The following is a 26,587-nucleotide window of genomic DNA, read 5'->3' on the forward strand; positions in this document are numbered from 1 at the left end:
TACAGCCTCTATTCCATTGACCAAATCAAAGGATGAAAAGCTGTTCCTTTGCCGTCTTGTGGAAGGAAGAAATCAGAATGGTGTTCTGGTATGATATATCTCTCAATATCTCTCTATATTATATGTTGTACTGCCTTTCAAGAGAAAACATAATGTAGATGGATATATCATGTGTTCTGTATCAATGTTTAACAGAAAATTCCCTCTGCGTTTGCTGCCTTTTTTGCTTCAATGAACTTGAATATTGTTGGGCTGCATTTACCTTGTAATAAGACATGGCTTGGTCGTTACATTAGTCACTCTGAAACAATTGAAGGAATCGATAGTTTAATGGAGTACTTTGATGTGAATCCTTGCTATTCGTTTTCACTTGAGTATATTGGTGGTACTGAGTTCAAAGTTGAGATATTTAGTGAGTATGCTGTTGAAATCGAGTACTCACGTCGAATCATGAGAGGCGTTGCTAGGGAACCGGTGTTTCATCAGAGTGAATTAGACAAAGAGAAAATTAAATCAGCTTACTCCTATAGCTCTGCATGTGAGTTTGAAAGGGAATTTGACTTTGTGATCACTGACAAACATTTGGAGCGCAAAAGATGGATCAAGGTATATATAAACTCTATGAGAACTTCAATATGATTTCTATATCTGCAATGTATGCTTACTCTAGATTGCTTGTATAGATTCTGCCAAAGGACGAAGCGTTGGACGTTGGTTTGGATCCCGAAATGAAATGGTTTCATTTGGGATTTCGGAAAATCACATGGAAAATTCATTTGAAGTGGACTGAAGATGAAATTTTATTTGACAGTGAATGGAATGAGTTAACAAAAGCATGTAAGTTGGCTGTGGGCGACAGATGTGTCTTCATATGCATATTCTCCTGTCAAAGGTTCAAGCTGGCTGTGTTCCACAAAGATCAGGCGATGAATACCTACAAACACGGTATGTTTGCCCTGCCTATGTCAACTTCTTTGAGTTTTTTTTGGCGCTGTATATAAAAACTTTAACTTCATACTGTAATGTGTCAAAATATATGTGACATTTACTCTGTAAATGAATAGGTGCGGAGGAAGGGAAGGGTTATCTGAAATGGTTCAAAGTTTTGCACTGGATGAATTTGCTCACTGGAGAAGTGGTAAACACTCAAAATAACATAGTTTCTATGTTTGATTATTATATAGAGTTATTTATTTGGCATCTTATAATATCAACTGTATAATGCGAATTAGGAAATTCCAACTGTATTTGCTGAGAAGTACGGTCCTGGTTTTAAGGACACTGGTACAATTTATACACCTGATGGCATGGTGTACAGCTGTTACTTGTCCAAGACATCTAAATTATTGTATGGTATTAAGGATTTGATGGCCAAGTACCCTATTCGGGCGGATAGTACAGTTTTCTTCGAATACATTGGCAATTCAGTCTTCTATGCAACAATCTTTGATGAACATGGTCTGGAAATATTTAACGACTTGCCATTAAAGTTGATTTTAAGTTCTGTGGTAGATTATATGACTGCAGATCTTTATGTGATATCAGACAGTGACTCGGAAATAGGTATGATCACATTCTCTTATATTATCTATTCAAATGTTCTTAGAAACCGAACTTGAAGCAAATTTCTTCAAAATTGCAGGAATAGCAGCTGTGGGAGTTCAACACACAACTGGAAACAATTTAACATCTGGGCAAAGCTCTGGTATTTCTCACGCTATAAAATATAAACTGTTTGGATTTTATTGTGACACGTAATTGGAAACTGAAGCAAATATTTTAAAATTGCAGGAATAGCAGATGTGGGACGTGAACAAACAACTTATGCAATCTCAACATCTGGAATGCACTCTGGTATTGATCTGAAAGAAATACTATAAATTGTTAAGGTTCATATGGGTTTAAGTCTTGACCGACATAATACATAATTGAATGAAATACTATAAATTTCCACTCGTAGCAGATGTGGTGGGCGGGCACACAATGGGAAACAATTCAACATATGGACAAACCTCTGGTATTGGTCAATTTAAGAAAAAATTAAATTGTATCTGCTAGATTGTAAAGTAAATAAATTTGTGTGCTTTGTTGTTACAGTTATAGCAGAAGAAGCAGATGCAAATGGTCAGACTTCTGCAGATCCTATTAGTTTCACTATCAATCTCTTGAGGTCACATGTCGATCAGAACTACCATGGAGTGGTTAGTTGTGTTTTTAAATACATTTACTAAGGTGCTATTACGCATAAACGACTCTGACTCCTTCTCTTTTTGGATTTAGTTTCTTCCCAGGTTTTTGTTTGAAATGTATAAAAAGTGGAAGAAAGGAACAATTGTAACACTAATCATGGGTTCAAAGTCTTACAAAATGGGCATTCTAAGGAGGAAGAAGACATGTCGCCTCGGAGTTGGCTGGAATGAGTTCACTCTCAAGAATAAACTGTATGAGGGTCAGAATTTGGTCTTCACTTATGCTGGGAATGAAACATTTCATGTGACGGAAAACGTGTAGTTCTAATTAAATTGGATTGTCCCTTATTGCTTGATTACGTATCAGAATGTTGGCTGAATCTTTATAAGTATTACTGACTTTTGTTAAATGGTTAGCTTTTGATTTCAATGACTGTGATCTTTTGCTCTTGTAAGAATATACAACTTGGCAGTATTTGGTAATGGATTATTTCCAAAAAGTTAGCTTTTGCATTCCTAAGTACTTTGCTTATTGCTGCTTTAATATACATAGATAGCTGCCTCATTGAATCATTCACAACCAATTATATAACTTCAATGGCAGGAGAAATTTGGTGTGTACTTAAGTGGTTCCATGAAAAAAGTCCATTGTTTTTGAAGTCATGAACTATAAACATGGACTGATATCGACGTCCTCTTAACTGCAAATCATATCACAGTACTAACCAACAACCTTAACAATACCATGTATTAAAAAGCTGAGGAAGGCATACTGATAGTAAACACAACATTTTCAATGAAAGAGTAGTTAACAAAAGACAGGATAACAAAGCCTTGACAGGCTAATTGAAATAAAATTAAACCATACTGCATTTCTGTGTATGCACAGAGCAATCTAAAGTTCTACCTAGGCAGCGCATAGAAAACTTCTTTGTACACTACATTTTGGGTAATATTAGTTGGAAAACCACGGTCGTCATCAATAAAAATCTTTAAACCTCCAGGAGATGTCACACGGCTAATAGCAACATAGAACTGATCATGTGTGAAGACAGGTTTTGGGAGAAATAGACCAACTGTTTTTAAAGATTGTCCCTGAGATTTGTTTATGGTCATAGCATAGCAAATTTGCAGGGGCATTTGCTTCCTTACCAGCTTGAAAGGGAGTACAGAATCACTTGGACATAACTCCATTCTAGGAATAAAGTGCCTTGTTCCGATGAAGGTGCCAGATATCACTTCACACTCTACGCAATATTTCAAACACTTGGTCACAATCATTCTAGTTCCATTGCAAAGTCCAAGTGTTTGATTCAAATTCCTCATCAGCATGACAACTACACCAACCTTCAACTTCAAATCATGAGCAGGCATACCTGGAATGCTAAGAGAATTCAGATACTCAATAGGAAATGCAGACTGTAAATCATCCTCTGTGCCAGCAAAATCTTCTGCATTATCAACACTATAATAAGTCACTGCGTCGCCAGGTATCATATCCACAATGAGAGAATTTAGGTGACCAACAGTTTGGTTAGTAGGAGTCAAAATGGCCCTATCACTCAAATACTTTGCATTGCTTGAATTCTCAACAAAATCTGGATATATGCTGCGAATCATGTTCTCGACAGAGTTGTCATTTTCCAAATCACAAAATTTCATAGGCACCTGAATACCATCCTCCTTAAAAGTTTTTTCAGCTTCCTCACCACCTTCCACATTTCCATCTCCTACTTGAAGCACCCATTTGGCAAATTCATTGACTTCATCAATTTCAGACTGAGACGTCCCTTTATTGAGTCGCATGTTTCTTTTTAGAATGAAGATTTTACAGATATTCCAAAGTCTTGACCTGGTTATACACGCTCCCAATATCTCAGCCCTGTCTCCATGAGGTATAACTGGAAGAATTTGCCTAAAATCTCCTCCAAGTACTACTGTGATTCCTCCAAAAGGTAGAGCTGCGCGCGCTGGGTCAGACGACTTCATAATATCTCTGAGTGAGCGGTCAAAACATTCAAAAGCAAACCTGTGTTGCATCGGAGCCTCATCCCAGATAATAAGTTTTGTATGCCTAATCAACTCCGCAATGTCTGATTTATTTCCTATAGCACAAACAGATAATTCGTCAAGCACAATAGGTATCTTAAACCTCGAATGCGCAGTTCGACCTCCTGGCATAAGTGTGGCAGCAATCCCCGAAGAAGCAACTGGAAGAACAATGTCACCTTGTGACCTTAACTTGGAAATCAAAGTTCTCCAAAGGAAGGTCTTGCCACAACCGCCGCTGCCATGAACAAAATAAAGACCACCTTCATTCTTCCCCACAGAATCTAAAATTGCATTGTACACGTTCAATTGTTCCTCATTCATGGTAGACAGCAATTTCTGGTTCTCTCTTTCCATTTCAGTAATATTGTAGTTGGTTTCTTCTAGAATCAGATTATTAGTTCCATGGTTGAGATAGTTCTCCGGTGGTTGGGGCAGTTGAGGAAAATTTTTTAATGACTTGCCTATTGAACGGAGCAAATCATCAATCTCTGCAAAACAAACATAGTTCAAACTTGTAATGTTAACATGATTCTGTTAATAATTAATTTAATAAATTTATAATTTATAAAGAACTGGAAAAAATTAAAATTGACTAAGAGCTCTACTACCTGCAAGGGCATAAAATTGCAGCTGCTTGTCATCCAGCATCAAACTATCATCATTATTTAAACGCCTCCTTTTTAAAACGATATCATCGACCATTTGCTTCCAGTGCATAGTCCACAGATCAAATAAATCAGTGACCTTGCAGTTGACAATAATGTGAACAAAAAGCTGCCTGATTTGAGGAGGTAAGCCACCAGACGAACATTGATTTAACACCTCATGCCATTCCCTGTCATCATCCAGCAATCCATACTCTTTGCAAGCATCACGAAAAGAATCATACTCTTTTCCATTGACAGTCCTAAGACTTTTGAAAGAAGTTGGACCACGTACTTTGGTTAGCAAAAGCCGCATAAACCAAACTTCACCACTGCTATGATGTGTGTAGGATAGTCGCCCAATTTGAAATCCTCTCTTCCTTGGATTCCATTTCCTATGGCCATCATCCCAAACGAAATGCTCGGGTATTTCTTGATACGTATATTGCTGAGCCATTACATTAACAGTGCATAACTCAAAAAATGCTTCCAACTTGCTGAGCCTATTCTTCTCACGATCAACAACCTTGTCTAATGGTTGGCTAGAATGGAATGTGCAGTTTTTTTGACCTGGTAAATGGAATGGCAGTCGCTCCACAGAAATTGTGCGATGGTGTATAGGAAAACCAAAAATCCGGTAAGCCGACTCTGCACCACAGATGTAGCGACCATCAAAGTATGCATCAATTTCATCTAGACCTTCACCGGGATTCTGGACTGAGCTTCTCTTCTTCCTTCCAGTGACATGTACAGTTGCAGTATCGTGGCCCTTTAGACAGTACTTAAAGAGGTATTTCAGACTCCGAGCATGGCAACAAATCTCAATGTTCATGTGACATTGATACTTGACCAACAAATCGCGATTGTAAGGGACCACCCATTGGTTATCCAACTCTGCATTACGAACTTTAACAGTTATGTTCTGTCTTCGCCTCCGGTAAATAGGAAACCCACTTTCATCAAATGTAGTCCGGGCAGAGTACCTAATAACCAAATTTTTTTATTAAATATGAAAAAAAACAAATTAGAAGCGCGGGAAAATATAAAAATGATCCACTACTCACTTTTTAGGGAAATGCCTAATACATTTAAGACCTTTCATGCAGGGAGATTTAGTGTTTTGCAGTCCGCACGGACCATGAATCATAAAAGCTTTCACTGCAGCATATCCAACAGGATCTTTAACAGGATCAGGTATCTCCGCAGACACGAATTTGTCAACATTGTTTTTCAGATAAATCTTGGATTTACTATCAAGCCAAATTAGCATATGCACATGGGGAAGACCTCGTTTCTGAAACTCTACAACATACATAACTGTTGAAACTGTGATTAGAAAGGTATGTAAAGTAATAATCCATACTATGGAAACAAAGGTAAAAAAATAGTACCTCCAACACAAACACCAAAATATGCTTTCTTCTTTATATCTGTGGTCAGCTGGTCTAATTTTAGGCGAAACACTCGAGATATGATATCCGGTGAATTTTCAGACTTACAGCCCGGAAGAAACTGCATCATCTTTTGAATTTCATCCCACAATGGATTTGTTGTCATTGTTAGGAAGATATCAGGGTGACCAACATGGCGGCACACAGCTAGCGCGTCCTGAAAGTTTTGTTGCATGTATCGTTTTGATCCTACAAATCCAGATGGTAAGATGACACCTTTGCCAACATTAGATGAAGCCAAATCTCCTTTGCGAACAGAATCACAAATATGACTGTATAGTTCATTGCGCAGAATTGTTTGATTCTTCCGAAACCACCATAAACGTGTCTGTTCAATGGAAGAAAAGGCATCAACAACATACTGCTGGAATAACCTCCCACCTAAACGGTCTGTCAAAGCTACAGATTTCATAGTCAATTTTAAGTTATTAAGCCATGGAATGAAGTTAAAAAATTTAATAGAAATACATGCAACAGAACTGAAACTTACACTGATTTTGCCTGACGTGGAACCGGTAAGCGTAATAATCTTTCATTGATATATAATCTCGCTCTTTAAGATTAGACAAATCAGCACTCTGAAATGGAATCTTGTCATGGTATCCGTCTTCACCATTTGGGAAAAGAAGAGGATATTGTAGTGCCATCAGTTTTGGATGAATGTAGGATACCCGTTTTAGCTTTCCAAACTTCGGCTCAATAATTATATCACGATCTGGAGTAGTGTTTGAGCTAGAACCAACCATAATGCCAGCAACTTCATTGGAAGCAGAGATATGATTTTCCCTCCCATTCTCAGCACGACATACTTTAAGTTCAACTTTCAAATCGCAAATATCGTTATTCTCCCAACGATCACGTGCACTGCGGAACTTTTTCGCCAATTCATTAGTATTATCAAGCATCCTAATCAATCCTTCTACAATCTCCGCATCCACAGGCTGTTGATCAGAAACATTCACCCAACGCAGACGGTTATTAACCTCATTTGTTGTGTCATATATGTAGAGCTGACAGAATTTGGGAGTGTCCCCATCATCAGGAATTAAAGAACCAAACACGTGGTGATTTTGGCCATTTAGCCGATATATGTAGGGTCCCCTTCCTCTGTTTATAGAATGGTCAACATTCCCACCAGCAGAAGTGAAGGCAAACATAGCATTGTAGATCCTGATGCTTCTTTGGAAATCTGGGCCTCTAGTTAAATCTTTATAAAGATTATCCAGATAACTTGGAGTCGGCAATGGATCTGGTAATTTAACTTCTCCTTTTCTGCAACATATAGAAAACAGTGGTTGGCCTTTTGTCACGTTCTTGTTGACACGCTCCTCATGCCACATCATAGCATTGCACGAGCTGCATACTTTTGAAGGGCCACCAAGGGTAGCATATTCCTCAGGTATAAGGTATTTGGAACCACGAGTACACCGCTTCTGGGATTTGGTTTCATTTGGATTGTTATTCTCTGCCAGGAAAAAATTATACACATGTCAAAAAATAAACAGGTGTGTTTAAGATGGCTCTGCTATATATTTATTTACAGACCTGTATCATTTTCTACATCACTTTCATCATCAAACAGGTCATCTCCATCATCAACTTCTGGACACAGTTAATATAATTATAAGACTGGAATAGCGTCAACCAAAGACCAAGGTGTATAAGTATAAGCATATAAGTATAAGCAATGCATACCGTGTGAATTTTCCAAGTCAGTCTCGGAATCATCCGATAAAATTTGAGGTTCACATCTTGTCTCTTCTACAATAATATTAAATACCCGTAAAGTTAATCAACTAAATATTCATTACGTCAACTGATAAAAAAGAGACTGTTTACATAATCAACATCACATTAAACAATCTATAAGAACCTGCAAGATATCTTACCCAAATTCTCATCATATAAGACACTGTCACGGCTAGGATTAGTGCTAAATTCCTCCTCAAACAGGTTTCGACTCCACTCTTTAAGAGTTGCATCCTCCAAATTAACAGATTTGCCTTTCCCTTTGTCTATTCCATTATTGCTCTCCATTTCTGTTTTTTTCCCTTTTCCTTTAACTCTGTCATTATTGTTATGTGATGTATTGCGTTGCACCGTGTTGGTTATGTCAGCAAAGGGAGTTCTACTTGATCGATCATGTCTTTGGAATTTGCTATTGCAAGATTCACTTCTCCCTGCATTAATTGACAAACAAATCAATTCTTTGTTGTTTACGAAGCAACAAAGATCAGAAAAAAACTTATTTTGATGTGAAGTTTGAGTTATTACACGTCTCGTGCAGAGATGTGATTGTAGACTTTGGTGTTGCAGATGGAATGTCCATATCTACTGCTATTGACCGTAGCATTTCAGCGTTGTCTAAAACGCCAGTAAATGGACTATTAACATGGCGAGTCGCTGCAATTTATTCAGGTACTATATCATGTCAGATTGTGTAATTTTCAGTAAACAACATTAATCAATTAGTATTAGCAATAGCAACAAATTCTAAAAGGCTGTCATCTTTATGATGTGTAGACTGTGTTATTACACGTCTCGCGCACAGAGGTGATTGTAGACTTTGGAGTTGCATTAGGAATGTCCATATCTACTGCAGATGAACCTAATTCATCGATTTTGTGTATCATGCCGGCAGATGGACTATTAAGCTGGTGTTTCTCTGCAATTGAATGGTGGTGAAAAGTATATAAGACCGTATACCTTTCTCTTTAAATAACAGTAAATCAATCCCAAATTGCATTACAAACAATGATTAAATTAATGACACTCATTTACATATTTCACAACAAACAAAGTTTGACAACAAACTTAAAATACCTACCTGAAACGTGCATCAACAACTACACTAACACAAATACTATTTCTTGACAAAGCTCAAAACAATATTCAATAATACAACACATCACTATTTCCCAGCTACCATGACAACTGTGAAAAAAAATTGAATGCACAAAAACACTCACTTCTTCCCCTGACAGAAGAGATGTTTGCTTCTCCAAGTGTTTCCGTGAACTGAAAATCCGCATGGTTCTTCACAATCCGAGCCTTCTTTCGTCTTTTAAGTGCTTTGTAACCTAAAACAAAGTAAAATAGAGACATGAACCACAGCCAAGAGGAGACACGCCATTTATCCATAAATCAAAAAACTAAAAACATACATACCCTGTACCATGTCTTCAGAGGTGAACAATCGCCAGGAATTGTCTTCATCATCCTAGACACGCACAAAAAATATTGAAAAATCACAATATGAACCTCAGCAAAGATATAATATCATAGAAGCTTGATAAATTCATATAAAGTTAGTAAACAAACATTGGACATTATGCACGGTAGGTAGAAAATACGGTGGTCCGACAAAATTAGAATTGAAAGACTGTGGTGGTGAAATTAGAAAGCGTACTCACTTGTTGAGTCGGCGAGAAGCTTTGTGTGGAGAACCCAGCTTGTCCGAGAAGCTGATTTCTTTGTATGTGTCTGTAAGAGGAATGAGCCTACACAGCAGGAGCTAACGTGGCAAGCCAGGATAAAACGGTGGCATTTTTGCAAATAAGTGGAAAGCTGGGGTCAGTTTATTAGGGGGTAGTTACTGTACAAAAGACGCAGCAGAAACTATAATATAGAGAGATGTTATAGAGGAAGCATTTGGTGATTATATATGAGTACATGTGATTGAAAAGTTACTAGGAAGAATTATTAAAACTCTAGTATACCTCCCGAGATCGTGTACCAAGCTCACCTTCTTGGCTCTTGCTGTGAATTTGCTAACTGGACCTTTGTCCTTTTCAAATCTTAAACAGATGTCTAATTAAACTAGGTCTATCAGATAATTTCCTGTCTGGTCAGCTCTCACCTCATTTCATTAGCAACTGTCCATTAACAGTTTGAATTGTTGTAACTGTAGTGATGGATGACAGTAATGATCTTTGGATAAACTTTCCAAAGTACAGTCAGGATTATATAAAAGGGATCAAAGAGTTTATAAAAAATGCATTTCCCAAAGTGGCTGTAGGTGAAGAAATGTTATGCCCTTGTAGAAACTGTAAGAACATCAAGTGGAAACATCGAGATATTGTCTACGATCATCTCATATGCAGTGGTCCTCTTTCACTGTATGCAAACTGGATTGTAGAAGTTTCACAATATCGTGTCCCTGATTATGAATGTAATGATGAGGCTATAGACTTAGAAAACAATATAGATTTTGGTGATAATCTAGAAAAAATGTTGCATCGTAGTAATGGACTAAACTCTGATACTAAGAAATTTTATAGCCATCTGGAAGAGGGAAAGCTTCCCTTATATCAAGTCTGTACAAATTTTTCTAGATTAACTTTCATTGTCCGACTTTATTCCTTGAAGTGTGTTCATGGAATTACGGAATCGGGGTTTGGGGATATACTAGAATTAATCAAAGAAGCTTTTCCAGCGGCAAATATTCCCCTGTCCTTCAACGCTGCTAAGAGTATAATTAGAGATTTGGGTCTCGATTATAAAAAGATACACGCGTGTCCCAATAGTTGTATGCTTTATTGGGGTGAAAATGAGAAGGATGAAGAATGTAAAACATGTGGTCTGTCTAGGTGGGTTGTAGTTTCGAAGACAAGCACGAACGACAATGAAGCTGAGAAGGTGCCTCGTAAAGTCGCGGCAAATGTGATGCGCTATTTTCCACTAAGACCAAGGTTGCAGAGATTGTTTATGTGCAAAGACTATTCAAAACTTATGTCGTGGCATGCACTTGGACGTAAAAAGGATGGGAAACTTAGGCATCCTGCTGATGCAGAGGCTTGGAAGAACATGGATGCACTTTATCCCCATTTTTCGTCAGAATATAGGAACATCAGACTAGGTGTAGCATCGGATGGATTCAATCCTTTCCGTTCGATGAATATTAATCATAGTACATGGCCAATAGTTCTGGTAAATTACAATCTTCCTCCTTGGTTGTGTATGAAGATAGAAAACCTTATACTCTCAACGCTTATATCAGGTCCAGAATCCCCGAAGAATAGCATTGACGTGTACATGCAACCACTAATAGCATTGGTGTTGAAACATATGATGCTTCTACTGATCAAACATTTTGTTAGGTCCTGAAACGATTGCCAAAGGGGGGTTGAATACAATCGTCACAAAAAATCGCGGCGGAATAATCTGATTTGAATTAAACTTGTTAATCAGATTTTATTTTAATTAATATAACAATGTTTTAAGTCGTTATATAATTAATATGGTTCGTTTTAATATCCACTAAAGTTCGTAGAATAAATTCGACAGGATGTATTCTAACTTAGTGATTAAAACAACCGAGTGATCAAAGCACAAAAAACTGTGGATATAACAATTGCAAGTTACAAACAACTTGAAAGCTTTTACAATGCTTGAACAACTTAGAAATGAAGAAGTGAAGCCATATTTATAGGCAAATCACTTACAGTTAGGTATGACATTGAAAGGAATGACTTTCTAGCTTAGGAATGACAATACAAAGCAAAGACATGCCAAAAGAAGAGAAGGAATGACATAATTAAAGAATGTCATACTGCCAGGTGCGGTATGACTTTCTTGCTTGGCCACTACTCTTCAATCGGTATGACTTAATCATACAAAGCCATGAGACACCAACTGGTATGACATATTAAGTCATAATACCTCAAACGGTATGACATTAGAGAATGTCATACGGCTACACACGGTATGACATTGCCATATGTCATACACAACCACACGGTATGACTTAAGAAAGTCAGGTGGAGAAAGCCATGGTACAGGACACGGTATGACTTTGTAAAACAAAGTCATACCGACTGCTAAAGTCAGTATGATTAACACGGTATGACATTGTTTAACAAAGTCATACCGAGTTATAAAATGTATAAAACATGTAATTTTCAATTGAATAAATATTCAATAATTACTCACTTAATTATATTAATTATATAAATTCATAAATTAAATTAATTCGAAGGTGAATCAATTTAATAAATAAATTATACAACTAATTTAATTATTTGATAAGTGAAATAATTAAAGAAATACTTATAAAATTATATTCCTTCAGCAGCAGGGACTCCCAACATGTTTAAACGTTGTAGATCTTTGTCTTGATTGAACGACCACTTATAGCAGTAGGGGAGTGATATGATGATTGGTTGGATGAATGGTGTGATGACTGTGCTTCCTGAGATTGTTGAGGTGATTGATGTTGTTGTTGTGGTTGTTGAATCTGCAGGGGTTGAGGTTGTTGCGGCTGTTGTTGCTGTTGTTGCTGTGGAGGAGAAACTACTTGAAGTTGATAGGCTGCAGAGGAGCGTTGAACATTTGCAGCATATGAGGAGTGGTGACAAGAGGAACATCTGCAAATTTATTCTTGTTATCTAGTTGAGTCATCAACTTAGTGCAGGCACGAGGAACTGGTGCCACTGGAGAGTTGATGTAGTGTTCCTTCTCAGCATCAGTCATTTTATCATTCAAAAACAACATGATAAATCGTGGATAAAAGCATGCAACCTTTGCATTCTGCTCGACTGATCTGCTCTTTAGTGGTCCCAACTTTGTAAGTATTTCTTGAAGTACGAGTTTACCAAAGTTGATCGGGCGATCATGAGCAATACAGAACCCAATCTTCTGAAGCAAGGAAGATATAACACTAAAGTTCTTGCGAGTGGTAGGAGCAAACACTTTGGCCAAAGTGTCGAAGAAAAGATCCCACTCGGGCTTCAGATTGCCTTTCAACATCCTCGGCAAATTAATTTCTCCCTGATACAAGATTGTCTGAAAGAATTGGGAGAGTTCATCTTTAGTGGGTAATTCAGCAAAATTCTCCCTCGGAAACCCAAGTATTCTATTCACATCATCAGTGTTGATATGAATAGTACGTCCACCATGTACTTCTTCAGACATACGATAATTATCCAACAACGTAGTATTCAATGCTGACGAGTAGAAATCCTGTATAGGTTGAATCTGGAGTTCTGCAGGAGCTGTAATAGCATTGCTGACGAGCGACTGACTATTCAGAAAACGGACCCACGGTCTAAAACGAACCAAACTGGCCTCGGGGTCAAAGAAACCATTCAAATTCGTCTCCTCAATTACAAAACGACCGGCCATTTTTAGAATTAAAAATTAAATTAAGTGAGAATTTTTCAAATAAAATATTAATTTTCAAATTTCTCACAAATTTCAATTAATAATTAAAAAATCAATTAATTAATTAATAATTCGATTTAAATGAGGAAAATCGAATTAAATTTAATTAATTTAAAATGGCAAATGCTAAGTCCCCAAACAATGTCTTAAGCTCCACACAATCAAAAATCCCCAAATTAGCTCTAAAAACCCTAAAATTCGAAGTCCAAGAACAAGGGTTTCGAAATCAATTGAATCAAAATCACCATAGATCAATACAAACGGAAAGTCAACGGCCACAGATTCACAGAACCAGTGACAACTCGTGCTAACTCGGTCGGAATCGTTCAAACTCAGTCGAAAGGGGGTTCGAAAACTCGGTGAAATCGGGCAGCAATTCGACTGTTTTCTTGATTAAACTAAGTAGCCAGCAAGTTTTTACACTTGAATAATCGTTACCAGCAAGTTTTATCGCAAAAACTTGAAAAAAATCGGAGCTTGGAACAATGTCTGTGCTTATATGCGAGTGTGTGTATTGAGGGAGATGATGAATATAGGTATGGGATTTCAAAGATATACCATATGGCTGTTAAGTGGTCGGTATGACTTATTTAGGAAAAGTCATACCGTGCGCCTGAGAATGACATTCTCGGAGCGCAGGTATGACTTTTCTTTGAAATGTCATACCGAAGTCTGAAAGAGGGTAGAACAAGGCCTCGGTATGACTTTTCTTAGAAAAGTCATGCCGCATATAAGAGGCGTATGAGACAATCCACAGCCGATATGACATTTTCTAAAAATGTCATACCGAGTTTAAAAACAGATATTTTTTTTAGAAACAAAATACATATTATGATTTTTGATTAATAATAAAATAAAAATAAAAAATAAAAAAAACAATAAAACTTTTTGCACATTTAATCAAAAATCTAATACACATAATATATAATATATTACACATATATTTTGTAAAATTCAACTTTAATTAAATATAAATACTTATGAATTTAACTTTAATTCATTAAAATGAATTAACTTAAAATCAAATATTTATGCTTAATTAATTTTGAAAAATACAAAATAAATACATATAATTATCTAAATGCATAGAGAATATTACAGGGGAGTATGCAGCACTTAGAAAATTATAGGAAAATAAACATGCATAATCACACATAAAATTATCAGATAATTTACAAATAATTATATAAAATCTAATAAAATAGATATAATTACACAGAGAATTCACATAAATATATAATAATATATAAAATACAGATAAAATATATACAAAGAGAATCACTGCATATTTAACATCCCTAGCTCACAAACCAACTTAGAGAAAGTGGATTCATCAAGTGGTTTAGTGAAGATGTCTGCAATCTGATCAGCCGTGGGTACGAAATGTAACACCATAGTACCATTCATGACATGTTCTCGAATAAAATGATACCTGATATCTATGTGCTTGGTTCTGGAGTGTTGCACTGGATTGTTTGAAATGGCTATGGCACTGGTGTTGTCACAAAATATTGGAATTTTGTCGACAGAGATACCATAATCATTTATGATTTCGTATCCAGAGAATCTGAGCACAACAACTGCCAGCAGCTATGTACTCAGCTTCAGCAGTAGAAGTGGACACTGAGTGTTGCTTCTTGCTGTACCAGGAAACCAATCGACATCCTAGAAATTGACAGCTTCCGGACGTACTCTTTCTATCAATCCTGCAACCTGCATAATCAGAATCTGTATAGCTGGATAAGTCAAAACTAGTATTCTTAGGGTACCAAATACCTAAACCAGGTGTACCCTTAAGATATCTAAATATTCTTTTGACGGCTATAAGATGTGATTCTTTAGGATCAGCCTGAAACCTAGCACACAAACATGTTGCAAACATAATATCTGGTCTACTAGCAGTGAGATAGAGTAATGAGCCAATCATACCTCGATAGCTTGAGATATCAACTTTCTTACCAGATTTATCCTGGTCAAGCTTAGTGGCAGTGGCCATGGGTGTCTTTTCCGGTGAACAGTCTTCTAGATTGTACTTCCGTAGAAGATCTCTGACATACTTTGACTGGCAAATAAAGATTCCATCTTCCTTTTGGCTTACTTGAAGACCAAGAAAGTAGGATAGCTCACCCATCATACTCATCTCATAATTACTCTGCATTAACTTAGCAAATCTCTTGCACAAGTTATCGTTAGTAGAACCAAATATAATATCATCAACATATATTTGAACAAATATCTTATCATTATCATGCAATTTCTAAAAGAGAGTTTTGTCTATGACACCTCTAGTGAAATTATTTTCAATTAAAAACTCAGAGAGGGTGTCATACCAAGTCCTTGGTGTGACAGTCCGAGAATCCGGGGGTCTGGATCCTGACGTCACCACACAAAAACCTTTTTAAAACACTTTGGAAACCTGTATATTTTTTTTTTTGATAATGGAAATTCAAATAATTTGAAAACAAAAAGATTTATTAAAAGATCTGAAAGAGAATATTAATCAAATGATTTCAAAACCTGAATTTCAAAACTTGAAAGCCATAATAAAAGATTCGAAAGAGAACATTTGTACCCCCTAAAACAACAGGATCGCATCCAGGTTACAGTATTGAAATTAGAATCTACCACTATTATTACACAACATCTCTTACCAAATCAGATCATCTTCGATAAGAAGAATCACTGTCAACTATTCCAGCTATGACTTGCACTTGAATCTCTGTAGCACAGCTCTAGCTTGCACCAACCTCATCAACTTTCCTGAACACTCCTCGCCTAGCCTTAGCTTTACTCGCAATCATAGACTAGCCATTCATCTTTAATCCTTTCTGAAATGGTTAAGAAAGGAATAGCAAGAGTGAGCAACAATGCTCAGCAAGTAATAATAAACAATAACAATAGTGAATCAATATGATAGAAGTTCAAAGGCTCAAGATACTTTAGTAAAAGATTCGACATAAATTCATAAGATTAAGGTATTGTATAGAATGATTCACAATACCTTGCAACAATGGAATACTGGAGTAATTCAATCTTTCCAAGAGAATTATTGAATTGGACTATCACATTTTAATTAAAACAAAGGTTAGGATGCTGATCAGTCATACCTAACCCCGAGCAGGCCCCGCCATGCTCTGTCACTGGATCCAAGGCACTCATTGGCCTAACATGACCACTCATCTGGTCTGACCACTCATTTGGTCCACAAAATTTTATAAAAACAATAATCCAATTCTATAATTCAATTCAACAGGTCAGTGTAAATCAACAGAACATCCTCATAAATATCATCAACAACAGATTAATTTCAAATCAAACTTGGATAATAATCTATCCATAAATCATGATCCATCATTTCATAAATCACAGTTCAGGAAATCCTCAACTATTCAGTATCCTCCATTATCGGCTAAGCAACTGAATTTAGCCTGCTAAACCAGCATGACAATGGCGGGTTGAATAATCAAGAAGATCCCAATTCATTCAAAGCTCTAACTATCACTGAGCAACACATGCTTCAATGACAATCTGAACTTCGAATTGATTTATAAAGCTGGAATTCTTTAGAAACTTGAGGATTGAAAAGAATGGATCAGAATACTCGCACTTTTAAATATAGCACAGAAAGGTATGAATATTTGAAACATATACCAAAGGAATGGATCAGAATATTTTCAATATATCCAAGAGAAGGATTTAGGATACTTGCCTTAAATCTGACTCCAGTCTCACATCTCTATCTCATCTTTCCACTTTCACAATCTATCCATATCATAATTTCTAGACCATCTCTAGCCGTACTCTATTCGCCACATCGCTTCGCTTACTCGATTCATCCCTTATTCGCCTTGCAATACCATTTCGACTTCCTGACGTCTTCGAGCGTACACGTCTCGTCCAAATCCTTTACGAGAATAAGATAATACTATAGTCACTAAACAATATATCGCATATACATATCACGTATACCGATACCCACTTATATATCCCTTTAAACTTATCGGATACCATGTAACACGTAAGCATGCTTTGACTTTAACATATAGTCAATCATATTCCACATAACATATCACCAATCAATTATCCTATAAATCCTTATCGAAAATCCGACATCGTCTCGTCTATGTATAAGACTATCCACCTGTTATCCTATCTCAATCATTAATCAACCAACAAAATCCAATAACTATAATCCATATATTCTTATCCAATATCAATCATACGAATCATTTATCACTTCACAATATCAAAACTAACACGTACTTCACATAATCATCACTTGATAGCACTTAGATCACATATTATCACATTATGCATACTTATCAACAATTATTCACCTTATAGACTCAGCCATATAGTCACATCATATTAAAATAGACGTTATAAACTTCTGTCTCTCTTTCGTTTCACTTGATTCCGACTTACGGATCAAAAGTTATGCTCAAAATAGTTTTCTCACTCTCCTATCGGCACATAACACATCCAACCAATAGCAGACAACACACAACACATAAGGTTTCCCATCCCAATTGATATTAAATCAAGTCTTGGGTTAAAAATGATTTTTCGGCAATTTTCTGGAATTTTTAAACATTTCTCGGAATTAAAATCGATAAAAGAATCACTTTCGGATAAATAATCAAGTCCCACATACTTGAAATTGAACTTGAAATCATTCATAAACAATTATCGAGCCTTGAAAATAATTTGGAAAAATATTTTAAAGCTCGAAACTATTTTTCAGAATTTTTAAATCAAAACGGATTAATTAAATCCAATTAATTAATCAATTAAAATCAATTAATAATTAATTAAAATAATTAATCAATTAATATTTAAATTAATTGACCAATTAAAATAATTAATTACTAATTAAAATTAATTAACAAACTAATTTAGATTTATTTTTGAATAAAGAAATAATTAAAAACTATATTTGAAATTCAAAATAATTAAATAAAACAATTTTAGAAAATTAAATCAAAAGGTTTATTTTGTAAGTTTTTAAAACTTTCTGGCAAGGGTGTAAAGTGTAACTTATAAAAGTGTCAGGGGTCAATTTGCCAGAAAAGAAACTAGAGTACAAAATCTTCACCACCTCCAAAAGTTTGGGGGCTAAACGGCATTTTCGCCGTCGCCGCCCCCAGACTCGCCGCCGGCGAGTCGCCGGTGTTGCCACCGCGCCCAGAACTCAGCAAACAACTCCAGATTTATTAAATAGCATCCCAGGAACTCGTATATGGTCTCGGATTTCAAAACAAATCATTAATCAAGCCAGAAAATTAGATCAAAGCTAAGAACGCCGCCGGAGTTTAAATATCCGGCAAGCTCGCTACGGCTTCCTCCGCACAATCCAAACATACCAATCAACTCTACACATCCCAATGAACATATTCCAAGCCTCAAAACTCACCCAGACTTAACCGAACTCAGAAATCGAATTTTCAATTAAAAGCTTCAAGAACACACGAAGAAAACTCAAGAACATACAATCCCGGAATCAAACTAACCTTTACATATGATTCCGAACTCCAAATTCAACATATAATATATCAAAACGACGAGAAAACCATGCTCTACATCATAGAATCATCAAAACGATCAAACAAGATCCATTACGAAAATTCATCAATTAAAATCAAATAATTCGAATTTTATAAAAATAATGTAAAATCACCTGATACATCTGCACTGTTATGGTCGATTAATCTATATTCTACGCGTCGAGAGCTTCGTTTTGACTATTCATACGCCTCCATCGGATTCCAATAACGCCTTCAAATCTTCGTTTGATTATGAAGAACACGAAGAACACCGCTCGGTTTCTCCCGGTATTCGTGCAGAGAAACTGGTGAAATGATTTTTCGGGTGAAATAAAGCTATAGAAAGGTCTATTTATATTTACGAATAATTGGTACCCCTTTGGATCGTATATGACATGAAAATACGTATTTAATAGCTTTATATTAATAAAGCGGGGTCCAATCAGTACCGGTTTTCGAGATAATCATCAAAACGGGGCATTTTAAATCAAACATTGGTCTGCGGGTCCCATTTGCACGTATTTCGATAAAAAGTAATATAATAATCAAAATATCTGACTTTCACGTATATCGAGACAAACAAGATAATTATCAACAATTAAAATACCCGAAAAACTCCGCCGGACCGACTCCGGGGAAAACCGTACTCCGGATCAAAAAAGTCAAAACACGAAAAATGTCCGGAATATTCAAATTAAGCTAAATGTGAGTTTTGTTGAAACTTTCGGGAAGAAAAATCGCTACACCGTTACGAGTGAACGGTTTTCGAATAATCAAATAATTAATAAATAAATATAAATATACGCAATTTAAATCCGTAAATCGATTATAAAATCATATAACATCACATAAATCGATATGAAAATACCCAAATAAACTATATTTCATTCTGAGCATATAGAAATTGAAATCTCTCAAATACGAACACATATGAGCAGTCAACCCAATAAACCAGATAATACAGAATTCACAAAAATTCATATATTAATCATATAATATTAATAATTAATCATAACTAATTAACAAACAAATTCACCAATACCACTTAATCACATAACACATATATTCACATAATATTCATACAGAATTTTCAAAACAATATATGAAAATCAGTTTTGAAAATACAATTATTAATCAATAACACAATAACCCGGGGTTTAAATATAAAATTTTGAAAACTCATTAAATTGGAATAAATATTAAATCTTATTCCTTTCTTTGAAGAAAATCACTTTCATAATATTAAATAAATTTTAAAAAATCCGGGTCATTACAATCTACCCTCCTTATAGGGATTCCGTCCTCGGAATCAAAGAAAGAAGGAGGACGCAAAATCTGTAAAATCCATATTAATCCACAAAACAAGTATAATCACATACAACTATTCACATAATCACATCAATATTCAACTAGAGACAACAATAATATCTAGACAAATAGATTTATAATAATAAAATCTGAATTTAATAATATGGGATATTACATTCTACCCCCCTTATAAGGATTCCGTCCTCGGAATCCTCCGAAGAAACTAAAACGTACACACTTCGTAATATCATATCGTCATCCACCTTTGATTGATCTTGGCATACCTTTAACTTTAATGGAAAAGGAAAATCAAACTTTCGCGATTGTAAAATTCATTTCCCAAGAATCGATCTTTGGGAATTTTCGAATAGAATAAGGTGTTTTCAAAATAGGTCACATTGAAATACAAGAGTGACTGGGAGATCAATACGATCAAATGAACTTAATGTTGCGTGTCCATATTAGACACTACTAAAGGTTGTTAACCTTCTTGTAATCACAACACACACAAGTGATGGCGTCCCATCCAACTCCTATCACACAGACAGGTATACCTTGTGTCCCCTATACACAGGGTTGTTCATCCCAATCAGATGGAAAGAATCCAAGAAATCTCAAGGAGCATCAAGGAATGTTGAGGATTATCGAGGAATATATTAAGGAATATTGAAAAGATATCAAGGAATATCAAAGAGTGTCAAAGAATATCAACGAATATTAAGGGATATCAAAGAATATGAAAGAATATCAAGGGATATCAAAGAATATCAAATAATATCAAGGAATTCCACTGTCTCGTCATAAACACGCCTTTATCATACACCGATTCAATACCAACTCACACCAATAATCAATATCATTATCATCTTAGAATGTGAGAAATTGAAAATCTCATTTATCCAAATGATATCATAATAACTCACTGATGAAGAACATAATCAAAAGAATCTTTAGTTGAAGAGAGGTATTGCCAAGGTCTTCTCAAATTCCCACTATGCTTTACGAAATCGTTATTCGATTCATGTCTTCCTTTCAACGTTCTCGATAGTCGATTGACGTTCGTTCGTAGCAGCCTCGTAAAATTCATAGTAGACGTTATCGTTCGTAATAAGTCTTGGCCTCCACTTCATCCCCATTATCTGTGAAGTCACTAGCAAAACACGTAACATATCATCGATTGTATGGATCGCCAACCTGTGGGTTATGGGCCCACCTCGATGTCGTTTAAAGTCCCGATTAACTTAAAGCGTCATCGCCGAGGACTAACGTTCTAACTTACTCGCACACATCACCTCTAATAACTGGACTCAACTCCACATACTCTCTATCATGCACTTCTCATCTATCAACCTCTATCTACTAATCTCTCCTTCTAATTCAACACAACTCATATTCTACACTAACTCTTCATATCTTACTAAAACCATATACATCTTCCAAATATCTGACATGGTCAACATACTATGAACCATGCATCTTTATCATTTTCAAATCAATACACTAGACCATTTTCAACTATGCAGTATAGTCAGAATACTCTGAACTCTGCATTTTCACCATTCTTAACTCAATCATTCACTATCAAACTCTTCTATCTAGGTCTAATCTTGACCTTCCTCACAATTCAACATCTCAATGAGTCAACATACTAGAAATCATATGTCTAACTTAGGAATCAAAATCTCTCTAACCTTATACACTCAACTTAATCATCTAACTAGATTCTATTCCTGTCACATCTCTAAACTATTCCCAGATAGTCTCACAATACCTCTACATGAGGTCACACCACATTCTTCTCTAGAAAACCTATAACCATGATCTATATTCCAATTTCAAATACTTATAACCTGTCGCTCTGATACCAACTGTGACAGTCCGAGAATCCGGGGGTCTGGATCCTGACGTCACCACACAAAAACCTTTTTAAAACACTTTGGAAACCTGTATATTTTTTTTTTGATAATGGAAATTCAAATAATTTGAAAACAAAAAGATTTATTAAAAGATCTGAAAGAGAATATTAATCAAATGATTTCAAAACCTGAATTTCAAAACTTGAAAGCCATAATAAAAGATTCGAAAGAGAACATTTGTACCCCCTAAAACAACAGGATCGCATCCAGGTTACAGTATTGAAATTAGAATCTACCACTATTATTACACAACATCTCTTACCAAATCAGATCATCTTCGATAAGAAGAATCACTGTCAACTATTCCAGCTATGACTTGCACTTGAATCTATGTAGCACAGCTCTAGCTTGCACCAACCTCATCAACTTTCCTGAACACTCCTCGCCTAGCCTTAGCTTTACTCGCAATCATAGACTAGCCATTCATCTTTAATCCTTTCTGAAATGGTTAAGAAAGGAATAGCAAGAGTGAGCAACAATGCTCAGCAAGTAATAATAAACAATAACAATAGTGAATCAATATGATAGTAGTTCAAAGGCTCAAGATACTTTAGTAAAAGATTCGACATAAATTCATAAGATTAAGGTATTGTATAGAATGATTCACAATACCTTGCAACAATGGAATACTGGAGTAATTCAATCTTTCCAAGAGAATTATTGAATTGGACTATCACATTTTAATTAAAACAAAGGTTAGGATGCTGATCAGTCATACCTAACCCCGAGCAGGCCCCGCCATGCTCTGTCACTGGATCCAAGGCACTCATTGGCCTAACATGACCACTCATCTGGTCTGACCACTCATTTGGTCCACAAAATTTTATAAAAACAATAATCCAATTCTATAATTCAATTCAACAGGTCAGTGTAAATCAACAGAACATCCTCATAAATATCATCAACAACAGATTAATTTCAAATCAAACTTGGATAATAATCTATCCATAAATCATGATCCATCATTTCATAAATCACAGTTCAGGAAATCCTCAACTATTCAGTATCCTCCATTATCGGCTAAGCAACTGAATTTAGCCTGATAAACCAGCATGACAATGGCGGGTTGAATAATCAAGAAGATCCCAATTCATTCAAAGCTCTAACTATCACTGAGCAACACATGCTTCAATGACAATCTGAACTTCGAATTGATTTATAAAGCTGGAATTCTTTAGAAACTTGAGGATTGAAAAGAATGGATCAGAATACTCGCACTTTTAAATATAGCACAGAAAGGTATGAATATTTGAAACATATACCAAAGGAATGGATCAGAATATTTTCAATATATCCAAGAGAAGGATTTAGGATACTTGCCTTAAATCTGACTCCAGTCTCACATCTCTATCTCATCTTTCCACTTTCACAATCTATCCATATCATAATTTCTAGACCATCTCTAGCCGTACTCTATTCGCCACATCGCTTCGCTTACTCGATTCATCCCTTATTCGCCTTGCAATACCATTTCGACTTCCTGACGTCTTCGAGCGTACAAGTCTCGTCCAAATACTTTACGAGAATAAGATAATACTATAGTCACTAAACAATATATCGCATATACATATCACGTATACCGATACCCACTTATATATCCCTTTAAACTTATCAGATACCATGTAACACGTAAGCATGCTTTGACTTTAACATATAGTCAATCATATTCCACATAACATATCACCAATCAATTATCCTATAAATCCTTATCGAAAATCCGACATCGTCTCGTCTATGTATAAGACTATCCACCTGTTATCCTATCTCAATCATTAATCAACCAACAAAATCCAATAACTATAATCCATATATTCTTATCCAATATCAATCATACGAATCATTTATCACTTCACAATATCAAAACTAACACGTACTTCACATAATCATCACTTGATAGCACTTAGATCACATATTATCACATTATGCATACTTATCAACAATTATTCACCTTATAGACTCAGCCATATAGTCACATCATATTAAAATAGACGTTATAAACTTCTGTCTCTCTTTCGTTTCACTTGATTCCGACTTACGGATCAAAAGTTATGCTCAAAATAGTTTTCTCACTCTCCTATCGGCACATAACACATCCAACCAATAGCAGACAACACACAACACATAAGGTTTCCCATCCCAATTGATATTAAATCAAGTCTTGGGTTAAAAATGATTTTTCGGCAATTTTCTGGAATTTTTAAACATTTCTCGGAATTAAAATCGATAAAAGAATCACTTTCGGATAAATAATCAAGTCCCACATACTTGAAATTGAACTTGAAATCATTCATAAACAATTATCGAGCCTTGAAAATAATTTGGAAAAATATTTTAAAGCTCGAAACTATTTTTCAGAATTTTTAAATCAAAACGGATTAATTAAATCCAATTAATTAATCAATTAAAATCAATTAATAATTAATTAAAATAATTAATCAATTAATATTTAAATTAATTGACCAATTAAAATAATTAATTACTAATTAAAATTAATTAACAAACTAATTTAGATTTATTTTTGAATAAAGAAATAATTAAAAACTATATTTGAAATTCAAAATAATTAAATAAAACAATTTTAGAAAATTAAATCAAAAGGTTTATTTTGTAAGTTTTTAAAACTTTCTGGCAAGGGTGTAAAGTGTAACTTATAAAAGTGTCAGGGGTCAATTTGCCAGAAAAGAAACTAGAGTACAAAATCTTCACCACCTCCAAAAGTTTGGGGGCTAAACGGCATTTTCGCCGTCGCCGCCCCCAGACTCGCCGCCGGCGAGTCGCCGGTGTTGCCACCGCGCCCAGAACTCAGCAAACAACTCCAGATTTATTAAATAGCATCCCAGGAACTCGTATATGGTCTCGGATTTCAAAACAAATCATTAATCAAGCCAGAAAATTAGATCAAAGCTAAGAACGCCGCCGGAGTTTAAATATCCGGCAAGCTCGCTACGGCTTCCTCCGCACAATCCAAACATACCAATCAACTCTACACATCCCAATGAACATATTCCAAGCCTCAAAACTCACCCAGACTTAACCGAACTCAGAAATCGAATTTTCAATTAAAAGCTTCAAGAACACACGAAGAAAACTCAAGAACATACAATCCCGGAATCAAACTAACCTTTACATATGATTCCGAACTCCAAATTCAACATATAATATATCAAAACGACGAGAAAACCATGCTCTACATCATAGAATCATCAAAACGATCAAACAAGATCCATTACGAAAATTCATCAATTAAAATCAAATAATTCGAATTTTATAAAAATAATGTAAAATCACCTGATACATCTGCACTGTTATGGTCGATTAATCTATATTCTACGCGTCGAGAGCTTCGTTTTGACTATTCATACGCCTCCATCGGATTCCAATAACGCCTTCAAATCTTCGTTTGATTATGAAGAACACGAAGAACACCGCTCGGTTTCTCCCGGTATTCGTGCAGAGAAACTGGTGAAATGATTTTTCGGGTGAAATAAAGCTATAGAAAGGTCTATTTATATTTACGAATAATTGGTACCCCTTTGGATCGTATATGACATGAAAATACGTATTTAATAGCTTTATATTAATAAAGCGGGGTCCAATCAGTACCGGTTTTCGAGATAATCATCAAAACGGGGCATTTTAAATCAATCATTGGTCTGCGGGTCCCATTTGCACGTATTTCGATAAAAAGTAATATAATAATCAAAATATCTGACTTTCACGTATATCGAGACAAACAAGATAATTATCAACAATTAAAATACCCGAAAAACTCCGCCGGACCGACTCCGGGGAAAACCGTACTCCGGATCAAAAAAGTCAAAACACGAAAAATGTCCGGAATATTCAAATTAAGCTAAATGTGAGTTTTGTTGAAACTTTCGGGAAGAAAAATCGCTACACCGTTACGAGTGAACGGTTTTCGAATAATCAAATAATTAATAAATAAATATAAATATACGCAATTTAAATCCGTAAATCGATTATAAAATCATATAACATCACATAAATCGATATGAAAATACCCAAATAAACTATATTTCATTCTGAGCATATAGAAATTGAAATCTCTCAAATACGAACACATATGAGCAGTCAACCCAATAAACCAGATAATACAGAATTCACAAAAATTCATATATTAATCATATAATATTAATAATTAATCATAACTAATTAACAAACAAATTCACCAATACCACTTAATCACATAACACATATATTCACATAATATTCATACAGAATTTTCAAAACAATATATGAAAATCAGTTTTGAAAATACAATTATTAATCAATAACACAATAACCCGGGGTTTAAATATAAAA

The 26,587-nt window shown here is 35.4% G+C and overlaps 2 protein-coding genes and 2 long non-coding RNA genes across 4 annotated transcripts; 1 reads left to right on the forward strand and 3 right to left on the reverse strand.

The window, feature by feature from the left end:
* Positions 1–3,092: 3,092 nt before the first annotated feature.
* On the reverse strand, positions 3,093–8,969 carry LOC108217905 (uncharacterized). Its single transcript, XM_064092925.1, has 10 exons — positions 8,873–8,969; positions 8,611–8,739; positions 8,226–8,516; positions 8,032–8,097; positions 7,882–7,938; positions 6,827–7,801; positions 6,277–6,735; positions 5,950–6,211; positions 4,850–5,868; positions 3,093–4,729 (listed from the first exon to the last, which is right to left on the reverse strand). Exons 1-10 carry the CDS (start codon positions 8,967–8,969, stop codon positions 3,093–3,095), a joined length of 4,992 nt encoding a protein of 1,663 aa, XP_063948995.1.
* Positions 8,970–10,248: 1,279 nt separating this feature from the next.
* Positions 10,249–11,442, forward strand: LOC108217911 (uncharacterized). The gene has a single exon (XM_017390826.1). The coding sequence runs from the start codon at positions 10,249–10,251 to the stop codon at positions 11,440–11,442; it is 1,194 nt and encodes a 397-aa protein (XP_017246315.1).
* Positions 11,443–14,602: 3,160 nt separating this feature from the next.
* Positions 14,603–19,354, reverse strand: LOC135152138 (uncharacterized). Its single transcript, XR_010291316.1, has 3 exons — positions 19,175–19,354; positions 17,207–17,401; positions 14,603–16,325 (listed from the first exon to the last, which is right to left on the reverse strand). It is a non-coding gene; the product is annotated as an uncharacterized LOC135152138 (long non-coding RNA).
* Positions 19,355–20,275: 921 nt separating this feature from the next.
* LOC135152144 (uncharacterized) lies at positions 20,276–25,731 on the reverse strand. Its single transcript, XR_010291317.1, has 3 exons — positions 25,553–25,731; positions 23,585–23,779; positions 20,276–22,703 (listed from the first exon to the last, which is right to left on the reverse strand). It is a non-coding gene; the product is annotated as an uncharacterized LOC135152144 (long non-coding RNA).
* Positions 25,732–26,587: the final 856 nt, after the last annotated feature.

The sequence above is a fragment of the Daucus carota genome, chromosome 1 (genome assembly GCF_001625215.2).
Source record: "Daucus carota subsp. sativus chromosome 1, DH1 v3.0, whole genome shotgun sequence".
NCBI lineage: Eukaryota > Viridiplantae > Streptophyta > Magnoliopsida > Apiales > Apiaceae > Daucus > Daucus carota.